This window comes from Anastrepha ludens, chromosome 6, assembly GCF_028408465.1.
Source record: "Anastrepha ludens isolate Willacy chromosome 6, idAnaLude1.1, whole genome shotgun sequence".
NCBI lineage: Eukaryota > Metazoa > Arthropoda > Insecta > Diptera > Tephritidae > Anastrepha > Anastrepha ludens.
Genome location: NC_071502.1, coordinates 72,274,587 through 72,287,009, shown reverse-complemented (window position 1 = coordinate 72,287,009; position 12,423 = coordinate 72,274,587). Strand labels below are relative to the sequence as shown.

Sequence of the window (12,423 nt, the reverse complement as noted above, 5' to 3'; positions counted from 1 at the left end):
GTGTATGTATATATTAAAGATTTCGAGCTCGGCATCGCCTGACCGGAAAACTATACTTTGACATTCTAAAGTGCTGTCCATGCGATCGATGCCTTCGTCGAAGAGACGATACTGCACTGTGTGATGGACTATGAACGCTAGGCCACCATCGTTGTCTCGCTCTCGATCACGTCTGTGCGCGTTATAGCCATCCCTGGTGATCTTGTTTTTTTTGTTTTTGTTTTTTGCTTTGCGGACCTTGGAGGTGGAATTTTCTAAAGATACGTATGTGCTGACTCATATGAATGCCCAATTCACATGCAATATTCCCAGGCTCTTTTGAACTGAGTTTCGTAGTGCCTGTGGACTAAACCACCCCATCGCCTCGCTGTTCTGCTTTTTTCCCTCGGTATTACCAGTTAAGATATTCCTTCGATTGTCATTATGTCTCAGCCTTCGCATAATTGTTGAGGCTACGTTACAACCATAGTTCCACGTTTCTTCAGATTCTAGCATATATTGTACTAAGCTAGCAGCTATCATGCTCTCGCCGATATTTGAGTGCCACATGCTTCGTTCCCCATCAAATCTAGATCATTCTAACAGGACATGCTCAGGCGTTTCATATTTGTCTTGCAGTATAGGCAAAATGGGGAGTCTGTGTGCTTGTATTTGTACAAATACTTCCTGAAACAGCCATGCCCAGCATGAAGGCAACGTTTCCATGTGTTCTTCGGATCCATTTCAATCTCTCTTCAAAACAGTATTGACAGCTGATTGTCAAATTTGCAGGTAATCTGCCATATGTGAACGGGTAGATTAATTTTGTGGATTTATTGGTAATTAATGCATGTGAACGTACTTTAAGATAGCAAATATAATGAAACTGGCAATTCATGTCATGAAATGTTTTAAGTCATATGTTACCAACATCTGTGAAGCAATGGGCAGTCATTTTGGATGTTTAGCATCCAATAGGTAATTTTTGTAACGCTCACATTAGCAGCATCTTTGATGTTTTAGTTTTCCAGATTGTGATTTCCATTCCTTGCAAAAACGGATTCACTCAAAATCTCGACGTTCTTCTTACCTCTCCATCATATAAATCAAACAACCAAGAGCGCGAGCACAACATATTGAATTACTTGACGGCATTCTCAAGACGAGGATAACATAACTTGGCAATGCCAAGTTGTTATTGATAGTAGCTGTAAAAGGAAAATTTTAGCATTTGGAGGCTTTATATTAATTTGTGCTTTCACAATTTAACTGTGACACTTCTTTTTCATAAGTTTAAATCTCACATGTCACAATATTGCCATGCCATTCACTGAACTTTCACAAACATTTAACTTCTCCTCCTTTTTTTTATTTTGTTCGTTCGTTTGGTATTCGAAAGGAGCCTGACTTCAAATTTGTCAAAATCGCGAAAAATAAAGTAACTGTTTTGGGAAGACGCCCCCTTCAGTGTTCAATTCACCTTGGTTACGGCGTTACGTTAAGTCACCTCTACTTTGAGATTTAATGTTGCTTACTAATAATTGTAGACAAACATACCTATGTATATACGAGTACAGGTATCCCTTGTATAACGCGGTCTTATACAACGCGGTTTCGATATAACGCGATTTGGAAAAATTAGGTTTCAGTACAACGCGAAATTTAGGCTTATATAACGCGAAGGGGAAAATACATAATTATAAAATCTGGTAACACTAATTTGCGTACCACATATTTATAATATGTCATGTATTTTTAATGTAAACCGGAAATTACCCTTTTTTGCCTTAGATAGATAGAATAGATATTAATCTAGCACCTTATTACGAAATTGAAAAGGAGCTTAAAAAACCACCCACCAAAAACTGATAACAGATTTTGCAATTATAGAACCAGTAGAAGAACCACAAGGTCCCACAACTAGTTTCTTATCCAATGGCGAAAACTATGTTAAAGAAATATCTTCTGATGAAGCTATTGCTCCCCCAAAACGCCCACGCGCAAAGATCTTTGAAGACAGTGAAACAGATTAATTACCATATGAAGTTTGAAGAATAACAATAAAGTTTTTAATAAACCTTTAATTTGTTTTAGTTTGTTTTTAAATTTTTTAATGTGCACATAATTATTTAAATTTTGTTTTTTGAATTTTGAAATATGTATGTACATACATATGTATTATTATTCATATCTTGTGTTTTTAATTGTATAAGAAAGTCTGAACTTTAGTATTGAGTTAAAATATATGTGCATCTGTTATTTTTTATGTATTTTATTAAAAAAAAACCTATTGGAACATAACCCCCAAATTTATATGAAAACTATGTTTTAGATAACTCGGAATTACATAACGCACAATTCTTCTGGAACGGAACTATCGCGTTATACGAGGGATACCTGTATATGCTGCCAATAATCAGCTGCCCATTTTGGCTCGATTTGAATTAAATAAGCGGGAAAATAATCCATTTTAATACGGTTTGTATGTGGATTGTAGTTTAACTTATGGGAATAAAAAATGGGATATGAAGTAGGGGAAAGTTTGAAAGTTGTATTTCAGGTGAATTGCTAATGAGTGATTATTTAAACTGTCTCTGTTGAGGGAACGGACCTGGATTAATTTGCATTCGTTTATAGACCGTGTCCATTGCAATGGCATAGACTGAACCAATTTTCTCGAAATTGCAGGCTATAGAAGAGAGATTCAGCAAACCTATACTTTATGACCAGTACGGGCTAGAAATGCTGTTGCGGAATTTAAGCCCCATTGAGCAGGTAAAAATATATATACGTGCATATATTTCTCTAAAGTTCCAAAAATTCGAATGAATGGCTAATTCCAGTTGTTGGTTGCACGGAATTTCTGCAAGTTGCCTTGGAATATAGGTAGTCTGCGTGTTTTAGCAGTGCTACAAGCTTCTAATGTTCTGACAGCAAGCAACTATGTACTCAGGTTGTTAAGGACATCAAAACACGTACATGGATATTAAAAATGAACTATTGTTTGCATTTTTGCAGCCAGGAAAACGTTGAAGAGCTGCAATTTATTCTAAATGATTTTCTGGAGGCTGAGTTTGAAATAATCCGCGAGTTATTTGTTGCCGCGCATTATGGTAATACTAAGTTGTTTAATTGTAAAACTAATTGAATTTGTCATAATACGATAATTATTGTAGATAAGAATAATGGAATAAGATTGAATGATGTTCTCGATGAGTGCCTTCGCAGTCTCTATACTGATTTATTACAAAATCCCAAAGTAAATGATCTGAAATACTTAAATAGTATTACAAAGCATGCTCCAAGTAAGATTCTTACACCTGTTCCTTGGTACAACACAAAACTAGATTTTGACGAAAGTGTGTTTAAGTATGTCTTCAAATGAGCGGCTGAAATTGTCTGCCTTCAGTACCCAAAGAATCCATATTGTAACGAATTAGCGAGGTAACTTGAATAGCCAATACTGTGTGAGCTGCCGGATGTAGAATTATTGCTGTTGCAATATGCTAATTAGAATCAGATTGGTGTTTTTGACATACTATTGTATTGTACAAAGGCTCAGGGGTAGTATACATAATATTCAGTTTTGTTATAATCTAAAACTTTGCATTTGAACTTTTCCTTTAGGTGATTTTGTAATCAGTATGATCCAAAAGCATATACGCATTGTTTTAGAACTACATAAGAGCAATACTAAGTCAGCTTTTGCTAGTTTTACAAACTGGATAAACGAAGGCGTGGACAAAATTCATTTTACGAAGCGGTTGTATAACAATGTAAGGTTTATATCAAAGTTTTGGTCAGTTATTAACTCCATTTAAGTTTAGTTACTTCGATGTTCGGAACAGGAAGCAGTTTCTTATCTCTTTAAATTGTCCACGTTTGAACATTTTAAGGAGTGGAAGTTTTACTTTATTTTGCTACAAACTATTGCTAGTAACTGCACTCACGAAAGCGCTGCGAGCATGAGAAGTTAGGCAATCCTTTTTTTAATGTAAAATTTATTATGTAAATGCAAACCCTTTTCCCTTATATGTAGAATTCTTCAAAGCTCGACTTGTTGAAATAGCTGCAATTCCTTCTCGGGACGCTATGCTTCATTTACTACTGTCTGTTCGTGCCGCAACTGCCACAACAATGGATATTGATAAGAATATTACTGCATATGCAGACTGGTATAAACAAAACATTAGTGACATGAAGTTCGTTCTAAAAGTGGAAGAATTCCAAACTATAATCGATCTTTTGGAGCAATGTGTACCTTACGAAGCTGCTGAAGATTATATAGAGGTAAGATATACATATATATATAGATATATATATATTGTTTTTAAATTTGAGTTAGCTGTTGCAGTGGGCGCTCAGAACTCTTAAATATGAAATTTATTGTCCAATAAAACTGAAGCAATTTTTTCCTTGTCAATATTTTAAGGTTTTACTTAAATTTTCAAAATAATTTTTAAAGGTTCTTATTTCAACTACTAAAAAATTCTGAGCATCCACTGCACGTATTGCACTAACTTCTAAAACCCAAAATAACTTCTAGATTCATGCCACTTTTGCAATATCCCCGCATGTTCATTGTGGAAAACTGGTTCAAAGTTATAAAAGCAAGTGTAAAATGCAGTTGGCAAAAATAAAGGCGGCGACAAAAGGTTGCAATGAGAATGATAAAAGCATACTTATCGAAGATAGTGAATAAAAAAAACATCATTTTAAATGCAAGCAAAAATTGTTCAATTTATTACTTATTCCCACAGCCTACACTTGGATATACCTGTTACATATATTCCTAATGCTAGTTAGTTTTAACACCACCTATTTGCTTCCTTCATAACTTAAGTGTACGGACACCACCAGCTATGGGCTTGTTTCGTTCGTCCCATAGTGTTACACCGTCACATGCACAAATTTTTTTAAAATTTTCCAAAATTCCCGCCGAACGTGCAATAATTCCGCAGGCAATGCTATTAAAATAAAAAGGTAAAAATTAAACTTCTAAAACAATAATAGTAAATTCTTACCGTTCACCAGCATTTCCATCAATGCGACTCTGTGCGTTTCCACCTCTTCCCATATCGTCAGCGTTTGCTGTTATGGCCACCGAACGCCCAACGATATCCCACACGGCTAATACAGGATCAATAAAACGAAAAGTAGCTCTTCCACTATCATCAGCACGTATATTTCCCAAATCGCCTGCATGTCTTGCTTCTGGTACATCTTCCGGACCACCATGAGGTGAACCACGTGGGTTATAGTGCTCTCCGAGCGAGGCACAACCTTTTGACACATCACCTGTCTCATGCACATGCACACCATGCAAGCCAGGTGTTAACCCATCCACAACACCGTCCACTACTATGCCGGGATGATCCTTTGTTAGCGCACTAAAACGCAAAATTCCTTGAATTGGTGTGCGATCAACATCACTGCCAGTTGTATTTATAATCGCCACAGCAGATTGCCCACCAAAGCCGACCAACACTGCCTTTCGTCCAGTGCACTCGATTTTTTCTTTTAAAACACACCAAGGTTCTTTTGTCTCTACCGTGACTCGTCCCTCAGTGGCATCAATGTGTACTTCGCCGTAATCTTTGAGGACATTGCGCACTTTTTCAGCGCAACTCTCGCCATTTATTTGAACAGCGAATTCTACCTGTTTGTTAAAGAAGTAGTTAAAGTGGGGATTAGGGGGCTGGTAAATTCTTACCTTAATTTCGCTCATATGCTTAAACTGCAGGAGGATTCACCGTGTTTTTATTTAAAGTAGATTGTGGAGTGAGTTTGTAATCTAAAATCTCGCACGGTACAAATGATAAGGGCACTGGTCAACAGCTGTTTATGGAAATATTATATTTTTTTGACAGCTATTAAAAGGTGGAGCCATAGTTGCCATCTTTGACTTGAAGCATTACGTTTTTTGCAAGGCGAAGTGAGTATTTATCATTTATTTAAGAATGATAGAATGCACGATTAGTTTGGTATGGTCATAGACAAGGTGGATTTATTATAGGTGACAGCATTCACCCAGCTGAATTTTTCGTCGAAGATATGGCTTACGTCAAAATGATATGCTTTGTTTGTATGTATTGGTATGTTTACATTCGTATTGTATTGTATTTTGACTTGATGCTTGTACCAAAGGCAACAAGAAATACATGTAGGGTTTTACTTATATGTGGTTGCTGTCCCTATAATAAATTCGCCTTGGTCATAGATACTAAGATGGGAAACTCTTTCATTTTGAGAGAGAGCGCGCCCATGAGAACGTTTCAAAACTTGGCAGCACTCACACATTACGGGATTTTGAACAGCTGATAGGCGAAATGGCAGGCTGCCAGAAGAAACGCGCCAAAAATAACTGACGAAAACAGTTCGTTTTTGTTTAATGGAGAAATGACATGTTGAAATGTTTTTACTTCTTTGTCTTAAAATTAATTCAATTGAAATGTAATAATTTGAATTGAAGTTAGTTTGTAGAATCCAAAGCTCGTTATAACCTTTTCGACTTCTACTTTTAATTAGTCTTATGTAAATTTGTATATACGTAAATATTCTATGGCCGCCGTAGCCGAACGGGTTGGTGCGTGACTACCATTCGGAATTCACAAAGAGAACGTAGGTTCGAATCTCGGTGAAGCATTAAAATTAAGAAAAACATTTTTCTTATAGCGGTTGCCTCTTGGCAGGCAATGGCAAACCTCCGAGTGTATTTCTGCCATTTCTGCCGTTCGGAGTCGGCTTAAAACTGTAGGTCCCTCCATTTGTGGACCAACAACAACAACATGTATTCACACAGTCCAATTGTAAACGCTAACATGATGTCCTCCTCATTATCATTGCACCTTTGAATGAACACCATTAGAAACAGTGTTGAGTAAGAAAGCAATACTTGAACTCATTAATAAATCTAAACCATATTTGAAGCACAGTCCATTTAACAGTTGTTGTTGTTGTTTTAACAGCATAGTTTGCCCTGTCAGTGTAGGTATATCATCTGTCGTCTTCGTCTAGCTCATCTAGGGGTAGGCCCAGGAAACATGCTGTTTCGACAGGTTGGGTTAGATGAGTCTGATTAAGGGGGCATGTGAAGAGGTGGTTAGTGTCGTGCGGGGTACCTTCACATGCCGGACATGTGTTTGGTATGTCGGGGTCAATTCTGGATAAGTAGGAGTTTAACCTGCTACAATATCCAGAACGTAATTGTGCCAATGTTACACGAGTCTCACGGGGAAGCTGGAGCTCTTCATCTGCAATGGGTGGTGGTTGGACTCCGATTACGGCATTCACGGGACGGGAGTTCATGAAGGTGGTAACGGTCTCCCGGTGAATGTCGTTTATTGACTGTCTGAATACTGTCCGGTCCAGTAGGTCTCGGTCAGTTTTGTCCTGGAGTTCGTCAGCGTAGTCGAGGAGGTGTCTCCTGACGTGCCTGGGAGGCAGCTCAGGCTCAAGCAGGTGTCTGCAGGGGTGAAACCTGCGGTAACACCCCAGCAGGAACTGCTTGCTGAGCAATTTGTTGTGCTCCGCGACTGGGAGCATTTGTGCCTCGTTGTGCAGGTGTTGTATGGGTGACATCAGGAGGCACCCGGTCGCTGTCCGAATGGCGGTATTCTGACATGTCTGAAGCTTTATCCACTGCGAATCACTAGTACCAGGCGACCAGACAGGCGCAGCATAGTTTAGAACCGGCCGGCCAATTGCCTTAAATGTCGAAAGCAACAGTTCTTTGCCCTTGCCCCAAGTGCTGCCGGCCAGCGATTTGAGGACCTTGTTGCGATTTTGGACTTTAGTGGCAATTGCGGTTGTATGCGCAGAGAAGGAGAGCAAGCTGTCAAAGGTTACACCCAAAATTTTGGGGTTATTCACAGTCGGAATTGGTGTGTCGTCGACTTTTACCTTAAGGGACAGCTTGACCTCCTTTGTAGAGGTGGTGAAAAGGGTCGCCGTGGACTTAGTGGGGGAAAGTTGGAGATTCCTCGCAGTGAAAAAGCGAGAAAGGTCGGTGAGGTAGTTGTTCACTTTGGAACACAGGCCATCGATGTCATTGCCCGACGCCATTATCGTGCAGTCGTCAGCGTATGAGATCAGGGAAACTCCCGCTGGTGGTTGGGGGAGCTTCGAGATGTAGAAGTTAAAAAGCAAGGGTGAAAGGACACCACCCTGCGGTACGCCTTGCTTAATCTTCCTCTGCTTTGACATTTGATCTCGAAAAATCACTGACGAGTGCCGACCGCTCAGGTAGTTCGCGGACCACCTCTTCAGCCCTGGCGGGAGTGTCGACTGATAAATATCATCTAGTAGCGTGGAATGGCTGACTGTATCGAAAGCCTTCTTTAGGTCCAACGCTACTAGGGCAGTCCTCTCGCAGGGGCGGTTTTGGTTAAGCCCGCGATTTATCTGGGCGTTTATGGCGGTGAGTGCCGTGGTGGTGCTGTGCACTCGTCGGAATCCGTGCTGATGTGGGGCTGGGGCCAGATGTGTCGTGAAGAGTGGGAGTAGGAGGGCTTCAAGTGTCTTCACTACTGGGGAAAGGAGAGTTATCGGCCGATAAGACTCCCCTTGGTTGGCGGGTTTCCCAGGTTTCAATAGTGGGACCACTCTCCCTGCTTTCCACTTGTCAGGGATGATGAGAGTGGCCAGAGACAAATTGAAGACCCTTGTGAGGTATCCTACTCCCAGGGGTCCCAGATGCTTCAGCATCAGCGCGTTTAGTCCGTCAGGGCCAATGGCTTTCGATGATTTCGACTTGTTGATGGCCCCCTGAACCTCATCACCGGAGAAAGTAAGTGGCGCACTGTCGTTCGTCAGTTTGTGCAGCCTTCTGGTAACACGACGTTTGGTTCTGTCGCCCGGAGGATGCAGTGTAAACAGCCGGCTAAAATAGCTCGCGCATCTCTTCGGGTCCGACGAAGTACAACCGTTGAAGGTGATAGCCACCTTGTCGTTGTGTTTCGTCGGGTTCGACAGGGACCTAACGGTGGACCAGAGCTTACTCACTCCGGAGGTGAGGTTACAAGTCTTCAGGTGCTCAACCCATTTAGTCCGCTTATGTTGATTTACCAGTTGCCGGATCTCCAAATTGAGATCCCTTATGCGGGGATCCCCGGGATCGGCCTGGCGTAGGTGGTCACGCTCGTTTGCTAAACTGGCTGCTTCTGCTGGGAAGTGAGGACGGATGTCCTTATAACATCCAGCTGGGATGAAGCGAGCCGCAGCAGCTGTGAGCACCTTGCGGAATGCGCGTTCGCCGACGCGCACATCAGTGGGGATGGGAAGAGCGGCGAAGGTGTCCTCGGTGAATTCCGTGAAGCCGGCCCAATTAGCTTTTTTAAAGTTAAAATAGGACCGGTGATTCGCGGAAACGAAATCGGCAGGTCTCTCGATCGAGACGATAATGGGCAAGTGGTCTGATGCAAGCGATAGCATAGGTCGCCACGTTATGCTATTTATCAGACCCGCGCTAGCTATTGTTAGGTCAGGCGAGCTGCTACAATTGCCCACTACCCTGGTGGGGGCGTCGTCGTTCACTGTGCTGAATGTCGAGTCGTCTATCTGCTCTGCCAATTGCTGTCCCCTACGATCATTTGGCAGGCTTGAATGCCAAAGATCGTGATGCGCATTGAAGTCACCTACAACCAATCGGTTTTCACCTCTGATGAGCGCACCTATATCAGGGTGATATCCTGCCGGGCAGCAGGTGACAGGGGGTATGTATATATTAAAAATTTCGAGCTCGGAATCGCCTGACCGGACAGCTATGCCTTGACATTCTAAGGTGCTGTCCCTGGGGTCGATTCCTTCATCGATAAGACGATACTGCACAGTGTGGTGGACTATAAACGCTAGGCCACCACCGTTGTCTCGCTCGCGATCGTGTCTGTGCACGTTATAGCCATCCCTGGTGATCAGAGATGACCTAGCGTGCAACTTTGTTTCTTGGACCGCAGCTATCTTGATACTGTGCCGGTTCATAAAGTCGACTATCTCGTCGACCTTACTCGTAAGTCCGTTGCAGTTAAACTGGAGAAGCTTGAAGCTTCTCGGTGAGGTCAGTGTAATCCGGGGGGTGAGGGACGCGTGGGGTTGTCTACGTTGGACCTGCTGTGCAATCCACTGTGGTTGTTGCGGCCTGATGGTGGTGGGCGGCCGCTCCTCCGGGGGAGGTAGTGGGTGCAGAGCTCTGCAGCAGGGGGAAACGTAGGCAGTTGTCCACTCACGGGTGGTGCGCAGGCCGGAACATCTCCGAAAATGGCACCAGCCACTGCAGGAATTGCATTGGACTGATACCAGATTCCGAGGTATTACGGTCTGACACACGGAACAGACTGTACGGGGGACCAGGAGCTGCTGGTTTGTCCCCGCACTGGGGTTGGAGCAGGAAGGGATAGGAGGGAGAAGCTGTCTGCGAAATACCCCTTGATTGTTTGTTAAATCTTCATCACAATTTATCCATTCATCCAAGTCTTGAAAATAACTGGATAGAGCTGAAATAAAAAGTATACTTACATTTGATGTTGCATATCGTTGCATTGTCATCAGTAAAAAAATAAACACCTTCGAGCACGGAGCAAGCCTACGATAATTTTGTAGAAACCCACTTAGCTATAATAGCAAACTGCAGTTGTTTTATCAGTCCAAACTGTAAATTGTTACCAACGGAGGAGCGCTGAATCTTAAGACTGGCGTTCTTATCAGAGTTATCCTAGTAAAATAAGCGTAAAGTTATTGAAATACATTTATTTTTACCAGATGGCCCTGGCAGCTAGTGCTGATCCCTCTGATCGTACGAAAATTTAATTGTAACAAAAACAATATGTTTGTTTATTTCATTGACCGAATAATATATGTAGGTATATGGCTGAAAGAATTGCAGACCCAAATCCATATTTTTTATGTTCCTTTAGAGTTTATTTGCCTTGTATATATAATTTTAAGACTTTCAATTTAAAATAGCTTAAGCTAAAATTGTAAAATGTATATATCTATTAATATTAGTTTATTTATAAAAAAGATCACCTCTGTGCTCAAGTTCAATGTGAAAAAGTACTCGTTCTGGCACTCTTCGTCTACCTCTGTATATTTACACAATTACACTATGTAACACATATATACATATAGTATGTATATGTATAGCTATTTAAATTACTCACACTTTTTAAAATACGGTAATATAAGAGTAATTTATACACAAAAAGATAACTAGATAAATAAGCTCGTAATGTTCTTATACGGTTACGCAAAATACTTGTAAATACCACTCTGCATTGGTAATTAAATTACTAACACAGGATTTAAGCGAACCAAATGCTATGCGGTTGATATACTTGTTGTGAAACAATTTGAGTCTCAGCCTTATTAGCCTTATTTGTTTGTGCACGCTTGCATAACGCTTCCATCGAGCTTCATACACAGGAGCAGGAGGGCAGCATAAGTATAAACGCGCATATCACACGCTCGTATTTGACACCGAATTGGCGATGGTTACTACCGTAGTTTGTGAACCTGTAGCAGCAGCGGCAGCAGCTCGCGATGTAGATGCCGCTGTGACCCCTGCCGGCCGCACTGTAGCACCGGTATTCAACGTTGCAAGAGTGACAGCAGATGAGTTGGCATTTGTGGGTAGTGGTTGTGCGGAATGCATCACATTTCGTTCGACTTCCGAATAAGGTGGCACCGTCGTATCCGTAGTGGTAACGGAGCTATTAGGTGCCGTACATGATGCCAATGAGCCGGCTGCCGTTTGTGCTGCACTCATGGCCATCACTTCCTCATAGGTCGGCAAATCCTTTTCATCCTTTTCTAGTTGTGCCCGAATACGTGCTGCATCTTCAGTGGTTGGATCGACATAGTAAAAATCTGTGCAACGATGGGGCAACGGATTGTTGGCGGCCTCGTCGGCAATTGTGAATATGTTGCCTTGGCGATCTATAAAATTGATGGATATAAAAGAAAATTTGGATTAATTTTAAATATTTTTACGAGTATATAGTACAAAAATGATTTCAAGTTGTACCCATGACTGGAGGATTTGTCCATGATAATAGTAAATGCAAGAATTGTTTATTGATTCGAGGGATCTACAGATGGTTTTTATTAAGAGTTTTAATGTTAGAATTACACTTATACACATACAGGTAGTCACACACCAACCTATTCGGCTACGGTGGTCGCCTACGAGTAGAAAGTATCACAATTCAGCCTTGGAAAGGCTTTTCATAAATTCATTTACAGAAGGCATATTCCATGGCCCCATTTGTAGAAAAATATGGAGAGGCATGCAACAAACTGTAGGGAATCCTAAATGCCTGTCAAGCTTGTAAGCGTATACTACTAATAACCAGTGAAAGGCTCATCTTTTGTAGGGTACCTTGTATCCATACAAATGCAAACTTCCTCATAGAGCGGATTTCATACTCATTTACACAATGCCACAAGAAA

General features: G+C 41.3%; 3 protein-coding genes across 9 annotated transcripts in view; 1 reads left to right on the top strand and 2 right to left on the bottom strand.

Annotated features, from left to right (window-relative positions):
* The first annotated feature begins 2,381 nt into the window (after positions 1 to 2,381).
* Positions 2,382 to 4,705, top strand: LOC128867580 (uncharacterized). The gene is made up of 9 exons (XM_054108947.1): positions 2,382 to 2,539; positions 2,668 to 2,754; positions 2,823 to 2,932; positions 2,998 to 3,092; positions 3,156 to 3,284; positions 3,607 to 3,755; positions 3,807 to 3,951; positions 4,019 to 4,269; positions 4,526 to 4,705. Exons 1-9 carry the CDS (start codon positions 2,498 to 2,500, stop codon positions 4,679 to 4,681), a joined length of 1,164 nt encoding a protein of 387 aa, XP_053964922.1. The 5' UTR covers positions 2,382 to 2,497; the 3' UTR covers positions 4,682 to 4,705.
* On the bottom strand, positions 4,693 to 5,829 carry LOC128867581 (copper chaperone for superoxide dismutase). Its single transcript, XM_054108948.1, has 3 exons — positions 5,693 to 5,829; positions 5,004 to 5,638; positions 4,693 to 4,946 (listed from the first exon to the last, which is right to left on the bottom strand). Exons 1-3 carry the CDS (start codon positions 5,705 to 5,707, stop codon positions 4,811 to 4,813), a joined length of 786 nt encoding a protein of 261 aa, XP_053964923.1. The 5' UTR covers positions 5,708 to 5,829; the 3' UTR covers positions 4,693 to 4,810.
* Positions 5,830 to 10,860: 5,031 nt separating this feature from the next.
* LOC128867190 (uncharacterized) overlaps positions 10,861 to 12,423 on the bottom strand; it is a 67,842-nt gene continuing 66,279 nt past the window's right edge. For 6 of the 7 annotated variants that reach the window (XM_054108291.1, XM_054108290.1, XM_054108289.1 and 3 more), the window contains one exon: positions 10,862 to 11,910. In XM_054108291.1, the coding sequence (XP_053964266.1) occupies positions 11,432 to 11,910 (479 nt within the window). In that variant the 3' untranslated portion in view covers positions 10,862 to 11,431. Of the gene's footprint in view, positions 11,911 to 12,423 lie in introns of all 7 variants that reach the window. The other variant, XM_054108285.1, reaches the window with a different exon arrangement.